Here is a 27,834-nt window from a genome sequence, read left to right on the forward strand (position 1 = left end):
ATCCCTCAGGTCGCACCGCTTCTCTCAGGAAACAGCCTGGTGTCAACAGCAGGTGAGCTGAGAAAACAGTCAGTATGGAGAGCTCCAGAGAAAGCAGGGGCAGCAGCTAATCTCTGAAGTGGGAGCTGATGCTATGGCAGCTGGGATCCTGCTATGGTGCTCCAGGTTTGGGCAGGCCTGTCTGCTTACTTCAGCACCTGGTGCCCAGTTTAGACGTCAAATTGTCTTCTGTCCAGCTTAATGTGAGAATGTGTGCAATGGCGGCAAAGATGAGCTGTTATGTGGCATGCTCTAGGGAACACGGCTGGAGTGGAAGGACCAAGCCCCAGGCCAGATGTCTCACATGCACAAACCCGAGGATCCGCTGCAGAAATTGTCATGGCTCAACTGTCACTGGAGCCTTGGGATATGTCAGTGTGTGATAACATTCTCGGAAGATGCAAGAGGGGAATGAGGTTTGGGGAAGAGGAAATATCAGATTGTTCAGGGAAAATATTTTGAAAGACAGTCTTTGATACTTTTTTTTAAAAGAAGAGATATGTTTTGTAAATGTTAGGTAAACATAATCCCCCAAGTAGATATTGCCCAAGGCTCAAATGTCAAGCATATTCTGTGCTAGCTAATTTGGTTGTCAGCTTGACAACAAACGGAACCAACAGAAACACAAGCTGCTGGGCGTCCCTGTGTCAGTGTTTCTCAGGCAGATTAGCCGAAGCAGGAAAATCCATCCTGAATGTTGGCTGGACCTTCTGGTGGCAGCCCAGAGACAGGGACACCGAAGAAGAAGCATGGCTTTTGGCCTGCCAGTCTTTACTCTTGTTGGCAATTTCATCCATCCTGTTGCTGTGGCATTTTTTCCCTGATGTCAGAACCAACTTCTTTAGCATGTCAACATGAATGAAGACCAAGAGGTCTCCAGGGATCCTCCAGGCCTCTGGCACCAGGTCAGGACCACAGAGGCATCCAGCCTCATGGACTGAACAACTACTGAATTCTCTACCTCTTCAGTGTGAGGCAGCCATTGTTGGCCTACCTGGACCATGCCCTTCATATAACACGCACACACACACACACACACAAACACACTCATTCTACCAGTGTCAGTGTCAGCTCTGTTCCTTCACAGACCCTGACTAACACATATTCCACGTTAAGGAGCAGCAAACCAGGAAATAAGTCACAAGTCACAACAGGCTTTATCCTTTAAAATGTTCATTTAAGACAAAGTATAAGTCATAGTATGAAAAATTATTTTGTCATTAAAATTATAACATAAAATAAACAAAACATATATATAAAACGTAACATGAAGCAGTAAATGTCCTATTAAACTCCTGGAAGTCTTTTTAAAGCCTGAACTGTACACCTCAATTGCTTTAATACAATAAAAATTACATTTGTAAGAAAAATATTTAGGCTGATATTTATATGGTCTGTTGTTATTGCTGTTGTTATAGAAAAGGGAGAAGAAAGAGAAAGGCCTGTGCAGACATTCGTTGGGCTTGAGCTTCAAAAACACCATTTTACTTTATTTATTACATTACTAGCATTGAATGGCCTCCAGACATACATCTGATTTTTTCTCTCTCTCTTTCTCTCTCCCTCTCCCCCTCTCCCTCTGTCTCCCCCCCGTGCAATTTTACAAAACACAAAGTTCTTGTTCAATATGCTCTCCTTCATATAAAATTCAAATTAGAAGTGCGCCTCTTTCCAAATACATCTTTGGGAATAAAGAGCAGGCTACACTTGGCTGTCCCCTTCCCAGAATCCTCCCTGTGCCTCATGCAGGGTAATCACGGCAGAATGCAACAATGATCTCCACTTTTGTTCCCACTGAGAAGAGATGATATCAACATGGGGGCTGGCACGGAAGAGAAAGGTGTTCTGAATGACACAGCTTTGCACAGCCCCGGGTAAATGGCACTCTGCTCCAGAGGAAATGCACATATCCTGCTTCGACGCCAGAGATGATTTCTCATTTAGCTTTTGAATAATGAGATTTCAAAGCCCACAGGGTGTTGGCAACACAGGCTTCTGGCCAAGCTTATCATTTCTAATTTAATCTGCGCAGCAAGCTGCCTGCAATCCTACCTTTTGTCCCTGCACATCTGTCGTGATGTGGTCGGTATCCCCATCCTCAATCTCCCCCATCTTCACGAGGCTCACTTCTATGGTGCCAACTGCTTTGCCACCATCTGAGGTTCTGCAAGAGAAAAATCAATGAAACACTAAGGTAAGTCCCCTCTCTCTTATAAGAAATCCAGAGAACAATGGCCTCTTAAAACAGGGGATTGACACAATTTAAATAGATCTGGTCCATGCACAGCAAATCACATTGCTAGCATTGTGTCATTTTCATGAATTCATGAGGTAGGACTACACACTGCAATGTGAAGATGAACCTCCCAATAGGCTGTAAAGGGTACCCCAGAGGAAAGAGCACGATGCAAGAGATCAACACTCTTCACCATGTTATAAACCCTGGGCTATAACTGTGAATCTCTACAACAGCCCCTCTATCTCAACCACCCAACATAAAGTTCATGTTCATTACAGAAGTACTGCTGAGTAAAACAAAAGAAATATCTATGCATACTGGTATAGATGGCAACTGCTTTCAAAATTTGACTATGTTCCTAATTTTTAACATTTTCTTCTCAAAAGAGAAAGCAAAGAAAATTGTGTCCCAGCAAACCCAAGTGAGGTTGCATAAAGCAGAGGCAACGAATTTGTGTAGTAGAGCATCCTAGACAAAAGTAAGGATCTAAAGCAGAAATGACTCATCCAAGAACAAAGGGACAACCCGAGGCATCCAACGTCTTTATGATTATTAGTCACTGAAAGGCTCATCTATATTTAGTGATGATACTGACTTTATTAGTAAGATCTTTATCAGTATATAGTAATAAGGCAAGCTAAAGATAAAATTAACAAACCACGAAGTTTGAGGATTCTCTAGGTTTTTTCCCTAAACAGGAAAATCTGAAGAATAAATTGTTCCATTACACCATGGAAACTCCACCACCGTGATACTAAGTTTCCCTTTAGTCTCATGAAAACAGAAAATGTGCAATTCCAGAGGTCTGATGTGTTATAACTTCCATTTAAGCCCTGTTGGCTCAGTGTCTCGGATTAGACACTAATGTTCTTTGCTAATGTTCTATTCTGATATCTAACTTTATTCTAGGTATTGCTGTTGTATATAATTTAATAAGCACCTTCTGAATACCTCTGTGTTGTTATAAGAGGTGTCAGAAAAAGAAACAATAATATCAATGTACTTCATCAAAATGCTAATTAAAGAATGAGAAAGTAGAAATGATACTCAGTTGTGCTACTAGATCATGGTCATTTCCCTTCTAATAAAGCAAAATGTAGAAATTAAAATGTTCCAAAAAAAAACTGAATAAGACAATTCTGGTGATATTTGTACAACTAACCTCATGCTACAATAAAATAAATAGTATTCACCTAGAAAGAAGTATGATTTATTGTTAAATAATATGCTAAATTTCTTACTAAGATAAGAAATAAAAATGCTTCATATAAATTTAAAACCAATAAATTAAATTATCAACTCTAGTTTCAAAATAAAAACAGAAGAAAATCTCAGATGTGTGTGTATATGTGTCATGCATGTGTATTGTGGTCTGTGATAGTGTAGAACACTTATATTAGTGCCGATTTTGAGAAAGTTTTAACATAATTCATTTTATCATTTTCTGCTTAAATATGTTCAACAAAATGTTACAAGTCATAAATGGCCTATCTCTGAACAACTCTCCAATACCTGTAGTTAAAGTTTTAATCAGGACCTTTATTGGTAGTATGAATCACCATTTCCACTGAAACTGATTACCCACTGATTGATTTCCCCTTAGTTTGATTCCCCACTGATTGATTGATTTTCTGGTGTGGGAGGTCATTCTGTCTATGTGTTGCTTTTATTGGCTAATGAAAAAAGAAACTGGCTTGGCCTGATAGGGCAGAGTAGAGCTAGGAGGGGAAAACTAAACTGAATGCTGGGAGAAAGAAGGTGGAGTAGAGAGAAGCCATGGAGCCAGGGCCGGAGACAGACACAAGCACCAGCCGGAACCTTGCTGGTAGGCCACAAGACTCATGGTAAAATATAAAATAAAGAATGGGTTAACCAAAGATCTAAGAGCTAACTGGCAATATGATTAAGTGATTGGCCAAACAGTGGTTAAAATAATTTAATTCCTGTGTGATTCTTTCAGGTGTCTGAGTGACCAGGAAATGAACAAGCAACCCCTACAACAATTTCCCCCTGAAATTGATAACCCACTACAGGTATCTTTTAATTCCCAGAGAAGTATTTGAACATTTTTGTTCGAGCACACTAAGCTTGTCTAAGTTTAGGAAATGTGGTGCCTGTGTGTAACACCCTGGATTTCCCTCTCCACTAACACATACATTACAGCTGAAGACTGGAACACCTGGTAAGAGATTCGCTCTCTTCTAGAGCTGAGTAATAAGAGGGTCTGTGCCCCCGTGTGTGCAACAAACGAGTGCCTGAGGACTGGGTTTGCAAGTCACGGGAGGTGTTGTTTTTCACATTTACGACTTAGTCCTTCTTTTCCCAGACTGGATTTGGAGAGATGATGAAGGTAAGGTGTCCAGCCACTGTCTTACAAAGGTCTCTACTTCTCCACTTAGACCTGGTGAGAGCACAGCAGGAGGCATGAATAGAGTCTCCATGGCCATCATATTTAAGGCCATTCTCTCCAGAAACGTTACTAAAGTGGATAGAAAGACTGGGACACAAGCCAATGATCTATCTTGGCGTCTTTATTTCAGGAGTGTGTGAACGCTGGCAGCACCTATAGGAGCTTAATGCTGCTGTGAAATTTAAAATCCTAATGGTGGAGAACAGATGTATCCCTATTGCATTACAAGAGAGCCATCTCAAAATGCTGAGGTAGAACAGACAATGCACAAGGGTGTGTGTGTGTGCGTGTGTGTGTGTTTCTGATTCACTAATCTTTAGTTCCCTTTTAAAGTATCTGACTGCTTACTCAATGACTTGGCTGTCATTTGTGTTTCCTAATTTATCCCTAGTATCAGTGGTTCTCAACCTTCTAAGGGGTGACACTTTAATACAGTTGGTCACATTGTGGTGACCCCCAACTGATACAATTATTTTTATTGCTACTTTGTAACTGTAATTTTTCTACTGTTATGGATCATAATGTAAATATCTAAGTTTCTTATGGCTAGGTAACCCTTGTGAAAGGGTCGTTTGATGCCCCCAAAGAATTCACAACCCACAGATTGGGAACCACTGCCCTAGAGAGTTCTTAGATACTAAGTGGAATAGAAGAAGGCTCTTTCTAAAACTACTGACTTTAGAAATCTAGCTTTAATTTCCCCTCCAAATCTCTTTACATAGGCAGCTGTTTGAAGTTCTCAGAAGTGCACGCCCCCATTTGATATTTGTGACACACAGAGCTGGATCAGGTTGTACACTAAAGAACTGAATCCATGATACCCAAGCCTGATTCAGCCCTTTATTGAACGTAAGTACAATGTACATTTTGGGATCTTAGTTGTTCTACAACATGTTTGCACCCAGAGTACAGCCATCAGCATGCTTAGTTGGCAAAGCCACAGTTCCTGAACCTAAAGATTGTTGCAAAACATCTTAAAGATTTAGAGATGCTTTATTTTGTTTTTCAGATTCAGGACTAAACTCAAAATTTCCTTTATTTCAACATGGTATTCTTTATGCCATTACACAATGCGTTCCAAAACCATTAGAAATAGTGTGGCCAGTGCACCAGCATCCACCCTCAGAGGGCGGCTAACTAGGCTGTCAACTTACTTCTCACCACTTAAGTTTTCTAAGCAACAGTAGCTTCCCCAAACTTAACAGAAAACCCTACTAGACTCTAACTTTTGAAAATGTATTGTTATGTTTTCAAAAATATATTGAAGAGAGTTTTGGACTAGGAACCAAGAGACCGACCCCAGTTCTACTCCCAGCCCAGCTACGTATTAGCTCCTTGAGTTAAGGCATACTGCTCCTCTGGGTTCAGCTTAATTCACTGGAAAATAGAGTTCAAAGTGCTACTGAAAAGGAATCAGAAAGTCCTCTAAGCCCCATGCTCTGCTCACTTCTTCTGGTCCTCTCTACACATGTTGAGCAGGTGAGCAGGTGAGCAGCCAACATGTTGACACAGATGTGAGAAAAGCGCCAGGCATGGTCCAGCCTCCCCCTTATACCTCATCCATCCACCATCGACATTTACCACCAAACAAGCCAAATAACTGCCAAACTTGGGGAGTAACTAACAACGAACTTGACTGAAACAAATGCAAAGGTAACCCTAGTACATCCTAATAATTCTTGTGGCAATGCAATGAGGCTGGAGTATTAAACACCCACGCGCATGGAGAGAGGCCAGTTGCTTTTATGTGCACAATGCCAGCTCATTACCACCAGGGAAAGCACAGGAGAAAAAGAGGGATAATCTACGCCCCCTACAGCATTTCCATCAGAACACCAAATTCCCTTTCCATCACCAAAGGGACTTAAATATTTAATTGCGACAAGCTGTGGAAGGGAAAGGACAGGGGATTTTATACAAATGTGTATATACTCTTCAATTTTAGACAGCCTTCCCACCTAGGCTTTCAGAGATATGGAGTAGAATAGTGATGGGGGTCTCAAAAGTCTGACTTTAAAATATAGCCCTTAATGCTTCCTAATGAAATCGTCAATCTCACAGGCTAAAATATACACATATTTTTCGAAGATAGAAGGAAATGTAAGACAGTCTTTTAATGACACATATTCTCTAAGTTTTTTCTTCCTACCTATTTGCCATCCTTTAGCAGATCAAAAAGAAAAAGAAAAGAAAAGCGCTCCTGAAGATGTTAAACATCAAAATGTAAACAACGTCTCTCCTCCGGAAATGCCACTGCAATGCAAACCAAGCAATGTCTCTGTAAACATCCAGGGGAAAGCCATCATTAGCAATGTCAGGCTTTGTGAATATCAAGCAGTTCTGGTGTCATACACAGGGATTCGCAGCCGTGAGACATGCTATGCATCTAAGCCATCTAGACAAGTAGCTAGGAAATGAAAATCTCATCCGGACAAGAAAATAAACAAAGGCCATATGTAGCAAACACGGTGAGTCTTTCTGGTGCATATAATTACACTGTTAGATTAAGCCAGGGAGCATGGAAGTGAGAAGTCCATGTAGGTACAGACAACGGACGACGTCCGCATTCTGTCTGACATCCCTGAATATTCATAGCTGCAAAACTCTCTTGTAAGTATTTAAACAATGGGTCTCAGTCTTATAGCCTACACACTCTACTATGTCATCCTTGGAATTTGAATCCTTCCTCTTTATAAATTCACCCCGAGAAAGACTATGGGATTCAACCCCTCTTCTATGAAGCTCTAACACAATCCAACATATCCAGATGGGCCCCAGTTTCCCAATCTACAGTTTCTAATACTCTTTTTCTTGACCTCATTAGTTTATATTCTATGAATTTTAAACCAACCCCTCATGTATTCAAATCTAAAGTCACTCATATAAGGAAAATTCGTTTCTAAAACCCAAGCCCCAAATATCCCATTTCTACCTTTATTCTACTCCAATCTAGCAGCAGGTCCCAGTGTTTTCTTCCTCCTGGTGGCTCTGGCATGTTTCCTTCCCCCAAGCACACCCGAAGCAGCCTCATCTCTTCCCTCTTCTTCTCCCTCAAGACCCTTTCTCTCACATCCCATTCATATGAGGTCCTTCCTCTCACATCCTGTCCACACCAAGTCCTTCCTCTCACATCCTGTCCACACCAAGTCCTTCCTCTCACATCCTGTCCACACCAGGTCCTTCCTCTCACATCCTGTCCACACCAGGTCCTTCCTCTCACATCCTGTCCACACCAGGTCCTTCCTCTCACATCCCATCCACATCAAGTCCTTTGCCCTTACCCTTATTTTTATTATTTTGTTTTGTTTCTCACATTAAAAATCTTTATCCATTGTCCAGTCTAAACTATAGAGTCTAACCAATATAGTCTGTCTTTTCAGGCTTTATAACAGGAACTGCCAAAGTTTATGAAAAACTTTGAATTTTGATTCATAATGATGTATTTTATCACTAAACAATTATTTCTTTATTTTAAAGACTTATTTATGTGGATATGTGTGCCTAAGTTACAATATGATATAGAGATGGTGAATTTGTGTGTATGTGTGTGCACTGCATGTGTGCAGTACTCTCAAAGGCTGGAGGAAGGTATAGTATCCCCTTGAACTATAGTTAAAAGCAGCTACTAGACAACTGATGGGGTGCAGGGAACCCTGATCCTCTGCAAAAGCAGCATGTTCTCTTAAGAGCTGAGCATCTCTCAGGCCCTTATCTGTTTTTAAGAAAAGGTCTCCTGAATCCCAGGCTTCCCTTGGACTCACTATGTTGTCAGGGATGGCTGTAAACTTCTACCTCTCGTGCCTCCTCCCCTCAAGTTCCGGGATTAGAGGAGTATGCTACAATGACTGGTTTAAGGATTACTGGGATTATGCTGGACAAACATGCAGCATTCGGGTCACATTCCCAGCTCCCAGAATCCTTAGAGCATGGTTTAGTGGAAGCACAGTGACTTTGATTAGCATAGGGTTCCATGGCTACCACAATGGCCTTCTGTGCAATAAATAACTGTGATTAAGAATGGGCAATTGGTCTCTGGTGAAGATCTCCCTTCTATAGAACGTGAATATTGTAAGCATCCTGATTTATGTTGGCAAAATAAAAAAAAAAGTTCTTGAGAGTGAACGTAAGTATGCTTTACCATGCAATAATGAGAACTATTGGTACAGTTGTTATTAGTTATATATCATTATAGAATTATTCTTATACAGCTTGGGTTGTCAAAAAGAGCACATGATAGAAAAACTGGGCACCCATGTTTCAGACTCACTGGTTTATGAATTGTTGCTGAAAAGGTGCCCATCAGACATGAGGAATTCTACTGGCACAAATAAACAAAAGCAAGTTTTACTCTATTCAATTAAAATGCCCAATAAATTTTATTTGAAAACCTGTTGATTTGATGATAAGTGTGAAAGACAAATGATTTCCTTGAATTCAAGCATATTGATCAATAGGGTGAGGATACAGGTTGACTTATTAGGAATGCCTTTGTCGGAATTTAAAGCAACTGAAAGTACACTGGAGTTAACAGGACGTTATCATTTGCCAGTTGAATTGCAATGGGAAGCAATGTGGAGGGCTACTGCGCGAACACACATTAAATGAGCTATAAAGTCGGTGCAGGTGTGACCACTACAGTGTTTGAGAAATTTAAAAGTAAATAGCACCAGGCATAGGAGACGAGAAAGTCAGAATCTCAAATATCAACAAAGCAGCAGCTATGAGCTTCCATTTCCCTTCTGATCTTCTGTGACCTAGACTAAACATAGACCCATTTCCAGAGATTAACCTTAGTGTAGACAGAGTCCAGACCTCTAAAGTTAGCTCAGGATACAGAAGTTCTGACTCCTGATACTCCAAAATCAAGGGTCTTCTCTCTTAACTCTCTCGTGCTGTAGGCCCATGGAATCTCTCCATGACTGTGGTGGGGAGCAGCGATGAAAGTGGATGGAACAAGGGTTCGTAGGCTGCTCTAACACTCACATGTTCCTGTAAACCGTGATAGGAGAGCGTCTCCGGATGAAGATGTGACCTTAGCTGTCTGGGATGGTACCCTACATCTCCATCATCTCTCTTCTCCTGTTGTGTGGCCCAGAAAGAGGGTGGAATTATACAGAAAAGAATAGGTGAATGATAATGATGCAGAACCAGCAAGGGGAAGCTACAGGACACAGAGCCGTGCCGGAGAGGTCATGGAGAAGGAAATAAGGAAAAGGAGCTCTTAATGCTGTTAGCGGGCTCCCAGTAACAGGCTGTGGATCTGATGTAGACACATGTTCCAGAGACTCTGAGAAGTGATGTAATAAGTCGGATCATCAAGAAGGCCTTGGTGTGCTTGGATGGCAGATATGAAGGTATATCCATGACATGATGGCTTGGAAAATGGAAGTGAGAATGCAGGGTAACCCCGGACAAGAGGCCAGCACACAAACATTTAACCATAAACAATTGGAAAACACAGCTTTAAATATCTTTTAGGAGACTGACAATAAATATGAAGCTTAAGCATAACTCACTGAGAAAGAGAGAAAGGAAACTATTGCTGGCCTTTTGCTTTGTTTGTGATATTTATTTGCTGTTATTGTTCACTAGAGAGATCAGGAAAGGTTGGGTGGGAAAGAGGATTCATGTGTGGGAATAGACTATTGAAAGAGGAGGATCGATATCAATAACAGAATTACACAGGGTAAGTACAGACACAGTCATTAAAACCGATAAATGTAGACTCGTTTGAGGAGAAACAACGGAACAGGTGAATGATTTCACAGGTAAATGTGTTTGTCACTGTGCCTGATGACTGAGCTTGTGTCCTGAGGCTCACACCATGGAAGGTTAGATCTTATTCCTAAGTGTTGTCCTCTGAGGTCAACAGCAGTGTTGTGACATGCATGAGTCTACATAGAAACACACACACACACACACACACACACAACTAGAAAATATAAAAATAAAATCTAAAAGAGAAAATAAGGTTGTGTCAGAGTTTTTGTTCATTGCAAAGAACTTTGCATGTGAATGGCTTTCAAAAGTTACAATGGCAATCAAAATGCACTTAGATACTAGAAACCATACAAGACAGTCTTGGAGAATTGGAGCATTCAGTTATTAAATGTTGGGGATAAGACTATTTAACATTAAGATTTGAGGTACATAGTTTTAATCAAACTTTTTTATGCTTTTGAGTTTCATGTCAGCTTCTAATAGTAAGAAGGAGTACAAGAGATTTCTCTAAGAATGCCAGAACCAAAAGGTCAGAATTATGGTGTGCGAACATGATTTTAAAGTATAATGTATTTCAAACCTGTACAGGCAGAAATTCAATGGGTTTTAAATTATAAGAGACATGTTCTTTGAGACTGAACAGCTCTCATGACCTACATTCTCTTGCTTAATTGCTTCTGGATTTGTTTTAAATTCTTCTGTGACTCACTAATAAAATCTTCCAGCTCTCCAAATGACATTTTCTTTCCTCTTTTAACTTAGCAACATCTCCCACCAATAATACTTTGAAATTCATAAACATTCTATAGAAACATAAAAATAATGCAAAGTTAATAGGAAATAGTCATTACTTAAAAACACTGCTATCTGTATAATTAATCACTATTCCAGTTACAGGAATGAAACACCGCAAAGCACAACAATGATCATCTTTATGGAAATTCCATTCTAGAAACAAACAAGTTATATATCTGATGGTCAGATCCCTGGAAGAAAAGCAGTAAGAATAGAAGGATTGAGACGTGCCATGTTGGGGTTGTTACCTTACAATCAGGGGTGGACTAATGTCTCTAAAGTAACATCTGAACAAGCACCAAAAGGAAGAAGAGACTGAGTTGTACATCCCCCAGGAGGAAGCATTCCAAGAAGCAGAGAGTTCAAAGGTCTTGAAACTTAATGGTGCTGCCATGTTCTAAAAAAACAGCAGAGATGCCAGGGCACTGGGGGAAAAGGACTAAGAGATCTGTTCTAGTTTCATGTCCAAATCTGGGACCAAATATCTGACCAAAAGTAACATCAGGGAGAAATGGTCAATTTGGCTAGCAGCTCCAGGTTATCATTATGGGGAAGTCACAAACTTGAGACCTTTGGACAGCCATACCATGTCCATGGTCAAGAACAGAGAGAGGCCGTATTATGTGGGCACATGCCTTTCATCCCAACACTTGGGAGGTAGAGGCAGGTGGATCGCTGTGAGTTCTAAGACAGCCAGAGATACACAGAGAAATTCTGTCTTGAAAAGCAGATAGACAGGCAGACAGACAGACACGTAGGTAGGTAGACAGACAGAAAGAAGAACAGAGAGAAATAAATTCACCAAGGCTGCCTGCTCTCTCTGTCTCTGTCTCTCTGCTTTTCACTCTGCCTTGCTAGCTAAGCTAGGACCTAGCCTAGGGAATGGTGCTACCCACAATGAGCTGGGTCTTTCTATATCAAGTCACTAAGTCACCTCTACAGACATGCCCACAGGCCAGTCTGATCTAGACAATTTCTCACCAAGCCACCTCCACAGACACGCCCGTGGGCCAACCTGATCTAGGTAATTCCTCATTAAGACTTTTCTCAAGTGATTCTATGTTTGTCAAGTTGAGAATTAAAATAACCAGTGCAAGAAGCACATGTGAGTTTTAATGCAACCTAGCTCATTTTCACAGACTTAGTAACTTGAAACAGCACTTGAATTTCATAGGTTCTGTGCTGGAGAAATCATCAGAGCCCTTTATCAGAGTCTAACCAAGTTGAAGTCAAGATGCAGACTGGGTATAACAATCTTTTTCTCTCATGGAAGCTATAGGGAAGAACATGTTTCCAATGAGTGTTGGGAGAATGTATCCCCTTGTGGCTATGTGATTGAGGTTTCCATTTTCTGTCAAGTTACCAGATGGAGTGATGTTCGGCTCTGTATATCCACTCTCAAGTTGAAGCCATAAGACTGTCCATAGAAGTTCCAATACATTAGTTTGCTTTTCTGGTGCTAACAGGCTTGCCATGCCCAGTTAGGTAAGACAGTATCTTATATGGTTTCCTGGCCACTAATGTATGAAATACATGAGTGGCTACCCCACTAGCAGAGAACGAGAACTGAACTGATGGACAAAGTGGTCCTCCTATCATTTTCCCAGGTTATACCCACACTGCAGGGGAAGGTGTGCAAAGCATCACCCTGGTGACTGGAGCCTTTGGACTCTCCTAGCATCTCGGATCACACTAGCAAAGGTTTATGAAAGAAGTTAGACTCTAGAATTTCACAGGCCACTGTAGGAACTTTCATTTTCCTTCTACGAGAATAATCAGCAGAGCATTTTGAACTGAGGTAAGCTTTGACATGAGAACTTGAGTGTTAAGTGCAGAGACGAAGGGTAGCTGGGAAAGTAGCGTCCCGCAAAGACAGCTGGGAAAGATATGGCGGGAGCTGAGGTAGATCAGAGGCTAGTTTAATTTGAAGGCATGACTTATAAGATATCTGATTGGTAAGATGGCGAGAGAGAGAAGAAGGGAGGGAGGGAAGAAAGGAGGAAGGGAGGAAGGAACGAAGGAAGGAAGGGAAGGAGGGAAGGGGGAAAGGAGGGAGGGAGGGAGGGAAGTAGGAAGGAAGGAAGGAAGGAAGGAAGGAAGGAAGGAAGGAAGGAAGGAAGGAAGGAATTAGAATGTTGAAGAAGATAGAATGTCTTTAGATGGGAAGCTGTGATAGACTTAGGGAGAAAGGAGGAGAGAGTATGCAGGAAGGGGGGATTCAATTTTGAATAATTTAGACACATATTTGGACTTCACTTATCGGTAAGTGGTTAGATAATTGGCTTTTGATGGGAAGTGTAAGTCTGGGAGATAAGTTGACCATTACAGTGTGGACAATGGTTAGATTCTTCTTTGCATCAAAACAGAAACCAGGTAAGTCACATGAGAAAGAAAAGAGGAGAGATACATATGAGATTTTATTGACAGCAACATCAGAATGTAGACCTAGGAGCTGGAGGAATATCTCAGTAACTGCACGCATGAATATGTATTCCAGCACAAACAAGGGACAATTGAGGGTATTGAAAGCTTTGGCGCTATCAAGAAAAAATCTGAAGAATAAGAGAATTCCTCTACTAAACTACAGTGTAAGAATTATCAATACTTAGAGGTCAGACCAACGAAGACAAATAGTAGGAACAGGGTGGTGGAAAGTGGAAACGGCCTAGTGTTTCAGGTATCAAGTGAAGACCATGTTTGATGGAATAGGGAACCAATCCACTGTGCAGCTACATTTTAGTGAGAGTTAGAATGGGAATTATGCACAGGATTTAGCAACATGAGACCACTGTGGATCATGCTACATCTTGCTTTAGTAAAGAATCAGGGATGAAAGCCCAGGGAGATGTTTTTTAAAAATGATCTAACCATGTGAAATGGTTCTGCTGCGAAGGCTGCAGGGAGCTGGAGGATGAGAGAGAGAGAGAGACTCATGGAAGGATGAATGGAGAGGAGTTACACTGACAGACAACTGGCAGATAGCGGTTTCTGATGGATCTGTGACGGCAGATAATCCCTGAACCAGGCTCTCAGATGAGACAAAGCACTTCCTAAAACATTGTTAGTCTTAACAGGAGGCAAGAACAAGTCCTCGGGCCTGGTAAATACACTGTGGGAAACTATCAACTTCTCCCAGTGAAACAGAAACCAGATAAATTAGCTGAGAAAGAGGAAGAGGTGACAACATTCAAGATTTGAGGAATGGTGTGGCGTAAAGCAGTGACCCAGACAGACAGTGAGATTGTGAAGGAATCACGGGGTGTACAGTAGTGCTGTGCTTTCATAGAAGATGCCCAAGAAATTAGGGTGCATGCTCCCAAATGCAGCCCGTGAAGAAGGAAGTCAGCTGCCTCTGTCTACTCAGTTGCAGAAATGCAGTTGTGAGGTAGGTGAGCTGGACATTGGTTACAGGTAGATTTATTTTTATTAAAAAGAGTAAGTTATAGTTTTAATTAAATGGTTAATTACGTTATATTTTGCTCAATAGGAAAGGAGAGACTTGGGAGTAGAGGGCATCTGGTTTCTAGAGGATGAACCAGGAAACCTTAGTTGGGCAAAAGACAGGGGCTGTGAAGGAAAAAAGAGGGGCAGCAGCAGTAGTGACTAGGGGTCACAGAGAGACTACTTGGCGTTTTCTAGAAAGTCCAAAACAGTATGCTCACAGTGGAGACCCTGGAGGGAGGGGTTAATGCCATCTGTCTGGAAGCTAGAAAGTAACCTTAAGACAGAATGAGCTAGTGAAGAGGGGTAGAAAAGTCCTAAGTGTCCAGCGATTTATGAAGGCCACTGACACGAGGGGAAGTCCTGCTGAAACACTACTGTGCCAAGAGTTAGAAGTCCCACGAGGTGGAGGTGACAGATGAAGTTCACCATCGACATGAGAGAGCCTCGGATGGGTGGAGGTTGAGAGCCTCAATTTCAGAAGAGTCCAGTATCATTCAAAGAATGAGAAGCTAAAGACAACGCTGGCTGGGGAGAGCCGGCAAGCGTGCGAGACTGGACCTCAGATATCAGAATTCAGTTGGCGACCAACAGCTAGCAAGGGCAGAGTTAAACACAAAAGAGAAAGAATAATACAAGTTCATGAAAATGAAGCCAAGGGGCATCCGAAAATGCCATATAGCGAGTAAAAACTGTAGTGAAAACACAGACATTGAGTTTAGCCCAAGTGTGCTAGGGTAGACAGTCTTCGTAATGGAAGAATAGAAAAAAGGCCTTGTTAAGGACCTGGACTCCGCCTCTGACTTACTCTGCCATATTGTCTGAACTCTGTAGTGCCAAATCTTCTGGTAGATATTCTAGAATATAAATGTGGCTGATTTCATAGCCGAAATGGATTAAATAGAGCCATAAAGATTTAGAGGAAGTAGGATGAATATATTGTTTTTATCTGCACCAAACAAGGGTATCAGCAAAAATAAATGAACAGCAAAATTAAATAAACGGTCTTCTACCCGTTTTCTACAGAGTACTCTAGTAGGATGTCTATCTACTCCTTCCATTGCTTCTCCCCTCAAGATGTCATTTCAGACCTCTGACCATAGAAAGATGCATCTATTAATAACTGAAAGGTCCTTGCACACCTCTAAGGACATGTGTAAGGAAATTCATTTGGCTTTTATCTAAACTGAAGTTCAAACAGAAAGAAGAGATAGATGATACAAAACCATGGTATTAAAATTTGTAATTCAAAAGAGGTTATTATGATCTTCTGAAAATTTTAGGTAATAAAAGAAATGTGTTCCAAATAAAAAGATTCACTTGTTTTAACTAACACTGGGTTTAGTGTATTTTCTGTTATTACCAGATAAGCTCTTAAGTCCTATGAATATCAGTCCTGACTACAATGAGTGAAACCTATGCTCCATGCTCACCTTCAGACTCCCCTGGTTCATCTTGTGGAAACTGAGTCATCCCAAGTGCTGACGGTTACCTAAGAATACTAGGGTCAAAAGATTGTCTTGAATTTATGGTCAATGTATTAGTGAAAGCCAAAAGAAAACAGTATTATTTTGATTTTGCAGTGTTCATGGGAAACAGCAGTGGTTTGGTTTAGTTCATGGCAGCCTGCTCTTAAGCTCTGGGGAATTCTCCTCCTGTTGTACTAATTGGTCTTTCCTCAGAGCAAGTCACATCTGGGATGAATTCATTTCTCCACTTTATTTCCTTCCCTGGGTTTCTTCTCCCAGACTGCGTTGTCTATACAGCAGCAGGAGCTCCCATGTGCGTCCCTCTGAGCTGGCTTATGGTGTTCTTTATGTGTAGAGAATGTTTTCTTATAAGCATCTTCATCTTCTTCCACTAGAGTACATGCATTATCTACAATGTTCTGGTACATGGTGTGCTGCCAAATTACTGCTACAGTGAATTTTTTGCTTCCCAAATGTGCCTGTGGAACCGTTCATTATCAAGAAGGATAGGCAAACTTTCTTCTAAAACTCCCTTCAGAGATGTCAAATACTTCATTTCCAGAATGCTCCAGCAAGAAGTGTAAATGCAAAGAATTTTCCTATCTTGTGAGGGGAGTTCACAGGCATGAGCAGCACAGACAGAATGCCAGGCTTGGTCCCTGAAATGATTAAGTCTCACTGTCAACTTGTCTGGATTTAGAAACTCCATGGAAATGTGCCTTTGGGGTGTCTGTGAAAATGTTTCCAAAATGATTTCAGTCGATGGGAAAGACCACTGTGCTGGCGAAGGACATCATGCCATGGTCTGTAGTTAGGAACTCAGATGAATACAGAAAGCTGCACCCCAGCATCCACCTGTCTCTGCTTCCTGACTTTGGTTGTGATGTGAACAGCTGTGCCACCTTCCTTTGCCATGTCTCCCCTAGGAAGATGGCATGCTCTCAACTATCAAGCAAAATCAATTTTCCCTTAAGCTGCTTCTGACAGGCGTGCATCGCAGCACCAAAACAAAAATCAAGACCTACTACACACGTTCATGTAGCCCTGAGCAACCTGTGGGTCACACAATCCATCATCGCCAGTAAGAATTGTGTTCATCTTTATCCTGGGATTTCAGTGCTGATGCCTGTTTTGACTTTGCCATCTTTGAAGCACACTGATCTCTGTAAGTGACTTTGTTCTTCACCACGTTAGTGAACTGCGTTCTGCAGGACTGAGTATCACATCAGTTGCTTTCAGAAGTGGAGTAATGGTGATGTCTGAGTTTTTGCTAGTAATGAGGAAACACATATGATACAAGAGCATTGCCTGCAGTTATTTAAAGAACTGTAACAAAATCTAATGACATTCATTTTAATCTAGAGAAACAGCAACTAACAAACCCACATCAACTTGGGAGCTCGGAACACATCAATTCACTCTCAGAGTTCTGGAAGCTGGATGTTAGGGTTCTCGCATTTTGGCTTGCAGGTAGTTGCCTTTGGATGTGTCCTCACATGGGGGAGAGGGAACAAGTTCTTAGCACATTTAATGTGAGTGCAAATCCCCAAAAGCCCTCTCCCCATGAGTCAACAAAGCTGTAACCATTTGCCCAAATCCCCATCTTCAAGTTTAGCATATGAATCGGAATAGGCACAGACAGTGAGCCCCTAGCAATCTTCAAACACTCAAACTTTTAAAATTATCACAAAACAACTTAATTTTGGTCACTAAACATTATTTTTATATCATAAAAATCTCCTTAAAATCAGATTTTTAGAAATCTGGAAAGTTTTATTATACTGTGGCTTTGAGTGCTTGTTCTGGTCCACCTTCTTTCAAATAAATTTCTTCTTGCATTTTGCAAAATCCTGTAACTAACAAGTTGTCTTCTTTCAACAGAATTGAGCCAGGAGGCTGGTCAAGAGGAAAACATTCTGTAGGCTTTTGGCTGTGTTGTTTATCCATGAGAATCCATGCTATTTCAGATGTAGTCACTAATTTCTCTCTAAAAGAGAAGGAATGCCTGGACCCACTCAGTGGAATTTTATAGCGAAGTGAACTCAGATAATTACATAGGCATCGTTTCCTTAGGATGTGGTGATTCTAAGCAATATCTGGTCATAATTCCAGAGGAAAGGGAGGAGCACGGGAGTGAGACGGCAAGTGTGACAGTAGCTATGTAGCTGCACCTAGCTGCAATGTGACCGCCCACTACATAACTGCATCAACTCTTGCCACCCATACCCTCTCTGTGACGGTGGACGGAAGCCTTAGACTGACATTTCTGCCTGTCAGTGCAGATCTATCAACAGACGTCAAGGGTGATGGAAGAGTCACAGGAAGACATAGGGACTGGGATTCTGGAGATGACTTATTATTCTCTTTCTTTATGCATCAAAATCGACCCCAAAGAGTAACCATAAGAATTACATAACCTAAGAATAACTTTTAAATGCATGAGTGTTCATTGCCCTAATTGGGAAACACGCTGATCAATATCATGTCCCTAAGAACTTACAGAGCAGACATTTGAAAACTCCCTGTAGGACATAAAGGAACTTACATAGCCAGACTGTGACGGTTAATATTTGCTTGTGCCTCCTGCCTCTGAGGCCCGTTCAGGAGATGCTCAGGTTCAGGTTCTCTGAAAATGCTCACAAAGATGTAGATTCAGAGAACGATGCTACAAGGAGTCTTGGGACACTATGCTTCTTGGACAGTCATGACTTTGGCTCATAATTCTCAGGGGTTACTATGTTGTTAGAGGATCAGTCTCACTTTTTCCTGTATGGCCTGACACTCACACCATGGATGAACAACATGCATGTGGTGCCGTAAATTCGGTCTCTGATTAAATTGTAAAACATAATAAATGTCTATGAAAGCGCAGAATTTTCTGGAAAATGTTAAGTAAGTGCATCAATCATGAGGTGTGGTAGCCTAAGAGAATCGTTGGGTGTGGTGCATGACAATGGGGACCACAGGTGCGGACAAGAAGGACCCATGGGACAGGGCTTGGCGCCGGCTTACTCCTGACTATAAATTATACTTGTTAGGGCATTTAAATAACACACTCTCTCCTGGCTTTCCGCTTTTACTCGCATCTGAAGTGAAATAGCATGAGCCCAGCCCACATCATTATTTTCTGCTACTTCTGCAGAAAGTAGGTGGCCCTAGCAGAGTTAGGATTGTGACTCTTTAAATATGACTAGCTTCATTTTCAGCCATACTGGTTAAATTGTCTTCAGTAGGAAATTACTATTTCTGTATTATCATTGTGTGTTTTATATGAAACATTGGGTTCTTTCTTTTATATTTTAAATATTCTCTTCTGTTATTTTCTAAGGAATCAATGTGCTACAGACTGGTTATTTTGGGGGGGACTGGGATTTTCCTTTTCCTTCCTTCCTTCCTTCCTTCCTTCCTTCCTTCCTTCCTTCCTTCCTTCCTTCCTTCTTTCTTTCTTTCTTTCTTTCTTTCTTTCTTTTTGAGTAGTCCTGGCTTGCCTGAAACTCACTTTGTAGACCAGGCTGGTCTCAAACTCACAGAGATCCATCTGACTCTCAGCCTCCTCAGTTCTGGGATTAAAGGCGTGTGCCACCACCACCCTGATCCTTTTAGAGAGCACTTAACAAATGCATTTGAGAATATCTTCTAATAACTGAACATTAAGGCTTTGGTCACGATTTTTCTCGACTTAATCATAAATATATGACCGTGACTATAATTTTAACTCCCTTCCTGGGCTACAGGGAGTGTCAATGACTATTTTCATCATTATTTCATTATTGCAAACTTCAGTCATTTAAGTGGATAAAATTCAAAACTGAACTCAGATTCTTTGTCTTTAGAAGCAGCTTTCTCAGCTTCCACTATCAGCAGCAACGGCAGTTCCACAAACCAAGTCAACAAAACAACAACAACAACAACAACCTTGCATTCGTTTTGCTGTCGTTTTCTCTCATATCTCACACCCATCCTGTCACCAAATTAAGTTTGTCCTTTTCGAAAAATGAATCCAGAATGAGAGTCTGTCTTACTACCTCCAAACTACCTCTTTATTGCCAACTTCCAACACGGCTACACGACTAGATATGGTAGCTTCCCACTGGTCCCCATTCACCCTGTGCCTGCTTTTGCTCTCCTGAAGTCTCTGTAATCATAACTTGGAGTCGAGTCTTGCCATTTGTCTGCTCAGACCCCTACTATAGCACTGGCTTTACTCTGAGTGCAAGATGATGAAGACAGCAGGGCCTTCACCCATCCACCAACTGGATGTTAGTACTTTCTTGGTCTCATTTCCTTGCCCAACTCATTCCAACATTTGCTGCATAGACCTCTGCTCCTCCTGGCACACAACAGACAGACTCAGGAGTTTCATATGCCCTATGGTTTACCTGGAAAGAGCATCAACACCACCACCGCCAGTGCCAGGCCTAGATCTGCATCGTGGTTTTTCTCAATGTTAATTCTGCTCAAATAGTCTTTTCCAATGAAACTTACAGTGAAGTCTTAGGACTCATGTGACAAAACATGGGGACAGAGTAGGACAAAAGCAAGAAGGCATTCATCAGTCTAGGGACATTTAAACCCCATTTTAAAACGACAGGAAATAAATGTGGTCCCGGTTTTATAGAATACTCGGATTGATGATTGTGACAGCAATAGTGGCCAGCGCTCATTACAGACTGTATAACAGGCACTCTTTCAACTGCACTGCATGCATTATTAAAAAGTTGTAAAATACATGCTATTCTTCACTCCCGTTATAGGTGATATTTGTGAGACTTCCTGAGAACCCAAACTAGTCCCTCTGTTTCTCTCCTCCTACGACTTGTTTACAGTAACCAGTGTGCAGCCCTGCAGTTTGCCCCAGATCCTCATGACTTCTGTGGATGTGGTGACTGAACACAGATGACTCAGAGAGTAAAGGGAAAACTCTCCCAGAGTGACCATTCATGTGTTACTACAAAACATCGCTCTGCGCGCTGCTTCCAGGCTCTCTTACAGCTTCATGAGTGACCCAGATCCTCTGCTTAAAATCAACTGCACATAATGTATCTTGGAAAGTTCCCATCTTCCTTTCCAACTCTCCTCTCTGCATGAGGGCAGAGGGCAGGATGTGGGCAAGGCTCTCTTTGAAGACTGATCTGAAAGGTGCAAAAATGGGAAAACTCTACAGGGACGACACATTCCCATCTCTAGTCACCCAGATCATGAAATTCAAAATAAACCTTTTCTGTATCATTTTCATATTCATGACTGGGCATTTTCAAATTCAACGAATTCAAAGACATGACAAGGACAGTCTTTCAGGGGATATTATGATCCCATAATAAATATTATAAAAGCAGTTGTATGCATTTCACTGCTTCCCTCTTCCTACAGACTTCATGCAGCTTACATTTTCTCCCTGTCTAGTCTTCAAGCGATCTTGTCATGAAGAAATAGTATCAGTTGTGAACTATTTGCTTCAAGGTGTGGTGAAGGCGTTGGGGACTGAGAGGTGACCTGGGAGAAGAGGAGGGAGAAACATCCTTGTGATCAAATGATGACATCATTTCTTTTACCTGGCCCCGGAGTTTATGATTTAGCTCCTCATGTTGGTGTTATTCTTGTCGCTCGACAGGTTGGGAAATTTAAGCAAAGTAGTTACTTCCTGGAGACAACGATTTCTTTTATTATAGTCGCAGCTAATCCTTCATGCTCTTAAAGGCCAATGCCCCGCGCCCTGCAGAAATCCATCTGCACGGGAACCAGTGCAAATCTCAATAGCCAAGACATTTAGTGTCTGTGGGCAATTTGCCCAAGAAGCAAACGCAAGAGCCCTTAGAGACCATCTCTTTTATTTACCATGTAAGCTCCTGAGAAATCTTAGATTTTAGATAAGAAAACAGTATTTTTTCATGCAAATCTAAAAAGTTCCAAGTACTTTGATCAGGGAATCCAATGGCTCACTCACCTAATTATCTGCTGGGCTGAAAGCAAACATCTCCCACTGTAACCCAGCATTGCGGAAAGCAACCCTGCTACACTGGTTTTAACTGTGTTTATTTACGCATGTATTTATTTTGTGGTGCTGAGGATGGAACACAGGGCCTTGTGCACACTAAGCGAATGTGTTAAGCCTAAGTGTGAGAGCAAATGCAATGACTCAGAAAGGTTCGTTTGCTAGGCCTGCTTCACCCTTTCCAAGCACGTGGGTACACGCACTGAAACTGAGGTTGTCAGGGTTAGCAGCGAGCACCTTCACCCAATGAAGCCGCTCACTAGCCTCTGAGCTATGGTTCCTCTAGGGGATAGCCACACTGCATTCCACAGCAGCAGGACTCAACAAATTCCACAAAGTGAGTCAACACAGGGGTCCTGAACTTCAAGAGTTTGTGGGGGAAACAAGCTGTACAGAGAGAAGGAAGGTTTCTCTATGTTCCCAGGGAGCACTTCCAATCCCTCTCACATGTGAATATGAAATAGGACTGGTAATTTAACTGCAGAAAATCCAAGATAGCCTCACTGGGCGTCCAGTTAGGAGCTGGTGACATTCATTGGCCACCGAGACTGTAGCCTAGGAATGATGACCTCAAAGGAAAGACAAGTAGAAAGTCATTGGTCAAAGGAAACTGAGGCATGGCTGGTGCCTTGACCTTACTGAGACCATGCCTGGATTGTTCTAGGTTTCCTAGGGGGATAAGAGAATTTGGGGGTAAAGGCCGTGGCATGAAGACCAGAGTAGGGAAGCTGCTAGGCCGCATTCCAGCATCGCAGATACGACTATTGCTCATCTAAACTGAACATAGGGAACAAGGGACAAACAGAGAGGCAGCAGGGTAGACCTCTGATCCCATGCTAGGAAAGTGCTTGGTGACCACACCAGGCACATATGAGGGAAGAGTAACAGCCAAAGTGATCTATGTAGCTAACATGATGCTGGAATGTAGACATCCCTGGAAGATGAAGAAACTGTTGTGCCTGCCTGAAGCTTTTGCATTCATGTGTGCCTAGATATGTACACTGTGCATGGGAGGACCTGGGATTCCACATAGGATGGGAGCAACCTGGGAGGTTTTAAGGAGAAAAATACATAATCAGATAGGAGTTTCAAGAAGAAAGAGTTACAAATGATGCTGAGATTCGTACTTCGGGTTACATTTAAAATATCTTCAAATTTTTCATTTTATCAAGAAAGGAAAAGCTCTAACAGGAATAACTCTCAAAAGGAGAGAATAGTTCACTTTGTCATAGTTAAATAACCAGCAAATATGCGTGTTCTGTGCATCCAAGCTTAGAAGAGTTGGTCATGACCTTGACAAAGAACTGCAGGGAGCTAAGGGATGCTGAGAGCAGGAGAGACAGTCTTCCCATGGAAGAGCCCACCGGTGGGTGGGAATGATGTAGGAGGGTCATCTGTCTATGTGTTACTTTCATTAGTTAATAAAGAAACTGCTTTTTTGGCTTTTGATAGGACAGCAGCTTAGATAAGCAGAGTAGATAGAACAGGATGCTGGGAGAAAGAAGCAGAGTCAGGCAGATGCCATGATTCCCCTTCCCGAGACAGACACTGGCTAGACTCATGCCGGTCAGCCACGACCTTGTGGTGACATACAGATTATTATAAATGGGTTAGTCAAGATGTGAGAGTTAGCCAATAAGAGGCTACAGATAACGGGCCAGGCAGTGTTTAAATGAATAAAATTTGTGTTGCTATTTCGGGGTATAAGCTAGCTAGCCAGGTGTCTGGAAGTCGGGCTGAGGGAAGCAGCTCGGTGGGCTGAGCTCACCAGTGGGTGTGAACAGCCCACCAGAAGGTTCTCCAATATCCAGGGCTCAGCCCTAAAAACACTCATGCAAGAAACATTATTCAGAATGAGCAGGTTCTAATTACATATTTAGGAATGCTCATACATACACAGTAACAATTAAATAAAAGGGGGTGATAAATTTGAAAGAAAGCAAAGGGCATGGAACATAGCAGGGTTTGGAGGAATAAAAGAAAGGCTAAATATGTGATTTTTTATAATCTCAAAAATAAAACACTACAGAAGAAAGAGAGAGTGGACAATTTGAAAGACTCTCCTCCCATATTTTGCATGACTTGCAGAAGTAGAGATCTACATAGTTCAGTAGTGAGAGTATAAGTATTATGGGGTCCTTGAAGCCTGTATGGGAAAATGGGGGAAGAAAGGCTTGGCCTATGAGTTGAAAGTGAATGTCCATTTGATAATGTCCCTCACACCAACCTACTCAAGCCTGTGCCAAAGAATACGCTTATGGTAGAAGAAAGTTCATAAATAAAAATAAACAGTGACTCTTTATTTTTCTGAAAAATCCTTTTTTGTTACTATTGTTATAAAACAGAATTTTCTGAACTACATGAGCATATTTTTTGAGCCATGGGTCTAATAAGCTGTTAATAAATATTCTGTGAAGAAACTGGTTCATAGTCAACCCAAATAAAGTTGTTGTGATGTGTGCCCTTTGAGTCTCCCAAGAGGCCTTGGAGGGTTGGTGAAGACTGAGAAGTCATATAGGAAAAAAGTCTGCTTTTCTTTCGTTTTCATGTAGGAGCTTCAAACATATTGCACCACTGAATTCCTTTTCTTGAAGAAACAATAACACTGTGATACTAGTGATCCAAAAACCACTGTCTGCACAGAGATAACTTCATTGCCACTGGAGAGCAGAAACAGTGACAACGGTGGGCATTCTCTGGTCAGCATGAGATTTCTAGTACATGATGTTCAAGTAGCGTGTAGATCCTTTCAGGCCTAATCATCCTGCAAATTATCTTCACAGGTAAGTTGGCTCTCTCTCTCAGACTTTGTAAGCAGGTGTCTTTGTGTACAGAGAAGAACTTGGAGCAACTCACATTTTAAAAGAGGAAAGACTTCAGGCCTTTCTGTGAAAACTGAGGAGCTGCTGAAGTCTACTCTAGGTAGGGCTGTCCCGTCACTGTCTGAGAACTCTAAGCCAATTTGCAATACGATGACTCCCACATCTTTTGAACAATGCAAATGAAGGAAGTGTTAATTGGTTTCCATGGCCTTACCTCCAGTCGTGCAAATGAATTACGGACATAAAGAAAGGTACAGAATATGTAACCGCAGAGACATCTAAGATGTCATAAAGCCTAACTGAATGCAAGGGAAATATCAGATTGATATAATATGATAAGATTATGATTAGTTCAACAGTGGAAGGCTGGGGAGAACCTGCAGCACAGCCAGGTCAGCTGCACTGTTACCAGACAGAAAACAGAAAACTCCCTAAACATATCAATAGAGGAAAATATTAAAAATAATTATTAGCCTTCCCTATGGGGGACATCATTATAAAGATTTCACGTTACTATTCACATGATCCTTACTACAGGCCCTGGAAGGGAGGCAGTGCTGGCATCCACATCTCATGGATATGAAACTGAGCTTAGCCCATTTGGTAGCTGGCCTAGCATGTCCGAAGCTCTGGGCAGGCTCCTCGGTAGCTGGGTATGATGGTTTGTGTTATAGTCCTAGAACTGGGCAGATAGAGGAAGGTCAGCCAGGAGTTCGAGGTCATCCAGTCTCAGAGCACTCAACATTCTATATGACTGGAGAGGAGCCAGGATTTAGGCTCTGGGGTATTTTTTAATTAAATATTTTTTATAAATAAGTATAATATAAATAAAAATTATTCCTTTATTGTAGTGAATTGATACTTATATGACTTGGATTTTCCACTAATTTTTAGTGGCTGGAAGTAATTTCAAGAGTTACCACAAGATGGCTCGTGTTAGCGACCTTTGATGATATCTCCCTGAGGGTCTTTAGCACGGGTCTCAAAAGAACTCATTTTCAAAGCAAAGCCCTTGCTCCTCTCTTTGATCTCTCCCTTCATTCTTAGGGTACAAGCAAGAGAAAAAGTCACCTGAATGTATTCTGTACATAGTATTCAGTATATCCATTTTTTAAAACCACTATCAATATGGTGGTACATGGGAAGGGTTAGAAGGAGGCACTCCAAGGGGAAATGATGTAAGTATATTTAAACTTTAACCAACTAAAGCTATTTTTAAGCATTTAAAAATTAACAAATAATAAAAACTCCTGACACAAGTTATAGCCACATAACATTTACACATTTACAAATTCTGTCTTGATTTCAGTGTTACACGCCTAACGCTGATAGTAGAAAGTTGTATTTATTTCCTCTAGGAGGCTTCATTCACTGCTGCAGGTGTCCTCTGATGAGATCTTCCCTCAGATATACACTAGATAGGACGTCTAAGGGATAAAAGCCAAAATTTAGGCTTCAGGTAAGAATTTATTCCTTGGTCGCTGAAATTTTGCATTTATATAAAGAATAAGTCCACACCTCTGCCATTGGCAGATTAGAGAACTGTGGAGGTAATTCCAAGCAACGAGATAAGGAAACTAAACAAAATATTAAGGCATGCATGAAGATATTAACTTTTAAGCAAGAAGCAATGAAAAAGTATTAATAATGCTTTTCTCTAGCACAAGTCAGGGCCTGGGACCTTACTGCATTTATTAATTTACCCAGAATCACCCACCACAGGGAAAAAAATTTTTACAACTGTCACTAGCAGATGAGAGATAGAGAGAGAGAGAGAGAGAGAGAGAGAGAGAGAGAGAGAGAGAGAGAGAGAAAACAACCTGACCCAGGAGACTTGAGTGGCCACAAGGAAAGGACTTGACCCCAAGTCCTCCTGCTCCCTCACTGTTCCCTGATAAGGAATAAAGGAAGACTTCCCGTTGGGTAGAAGAGATGCTCTCAAAAGTATCATAGAGCAGGGAAACGTCCACTCAGCCCTGGAAAGATGAGCTGAAAGCTGGGATAAAGTGCAAATACTTTCCTGAGTGAAAATGGAGAGAACATCAAATGCGTGTGCCCTGTCACTAACGGGATCCAAGAAGAACATCAAGTGCCAGTTTGAAGATCCCGTCCCACCCTCACAGTAACCGAGCGCTAACTGACACGCTACGAAAGAGAACACGCCCACGCGTTCTGGGAAGCCCTGGAAAGCCCTGGATGGACAAGATCCAGTCTCCCTCCTGCAGCAGCTGTGGAAACTTAGGAAACCAAGCTGCTGCTCATATATTTGCTCATCTATAAAATAGGAAAAATATCACTATCTAGCCATTTAGAAAATGAAATAACACGACCGAGGAAGACGTCTCCTCTGCGGAGATCTGTGGAGGGGCCAGAGCGGTTGCAGGAACTTGGTGTAAATTTCCCTTCAAAGGGGTCAAAGGTCGGCAGAGGACTGGGAGAGGGAGGCTCTGGGAGAGCGCCAAGCAGTCAGTGTTTAGGAGACAGGTCTTGCAAGCACAGTCTCTGCTTCACCGGGCTTCAGGGTTGACTCTGACTCATGCAAGCTCCAGGGCGTGCTTACTTCCTGAGAAAAGCGTGCAGCATCCTGATGCACTTTCGGGGACTGTGTGTGATTTTTACTTTTGTTGCCAAAGGAGCACTGAGGTACATGCTGCCCCTGTTGTCTATATCTCTGCAGATGTATCCCACAATATTATTCTCCTTTAAAAGTAGCCAGAGATGCGCTTCTCTCCAGGAAAGCAGTCTTGGTGGGTGACAGTTCATTTATATTAACATTTTTTTTTTAACATTTTAGACATAAGTAACATTGAGTTTTGTGGAAACAGCAGGTAGTTCTGTCATAATCATAATTTATGCTCAGGCAGGAAAGCTGATTTAAAGGCTACTAAAAGGAGACAGAGAACCTA

General features: G+C 41.7%; 1 protein-coding gene across 6 annotated transcripts in view; it reads right to left on the minus strand.

The window, feature by feature from the left end:
• Inpp4b (inositol polyphosphate-4-phosphatase type II B) overlaps nt 1-27,834 on the minus strand; it is a 735,560-nt gene that overhangs the window by 196,091 nt on the left and 511,635 nt on the right. For all 6 annotated transcript variants that reach the window (XM_087900452.1, XM_087900453.1, XM_087900454.1 and 3 more), the window contains one exon: nt 2,092-2,203. In XM_087900452.1, the coding sequence (XP_087756578.1) occupies nt 2,092-2,203 (112 nt within the window). The remainder of the gene's footprint in view (nt 1-2,091; nt 2,204-27,834) is intronic.

Source organism: Myodes glareolus, chromosome 22 (genome assembly GCF_982192425.1).
Source record: "Myodes glareolus chromosome 22, mMyoGla1.1, whole genome shotgun sequence".
Taxonomy (NCBI): Eukaryota; Metazoa; Chordata; class Mammalia; order Rodentia; family Cricetidae; genus Myodes; species Myodes glareolus.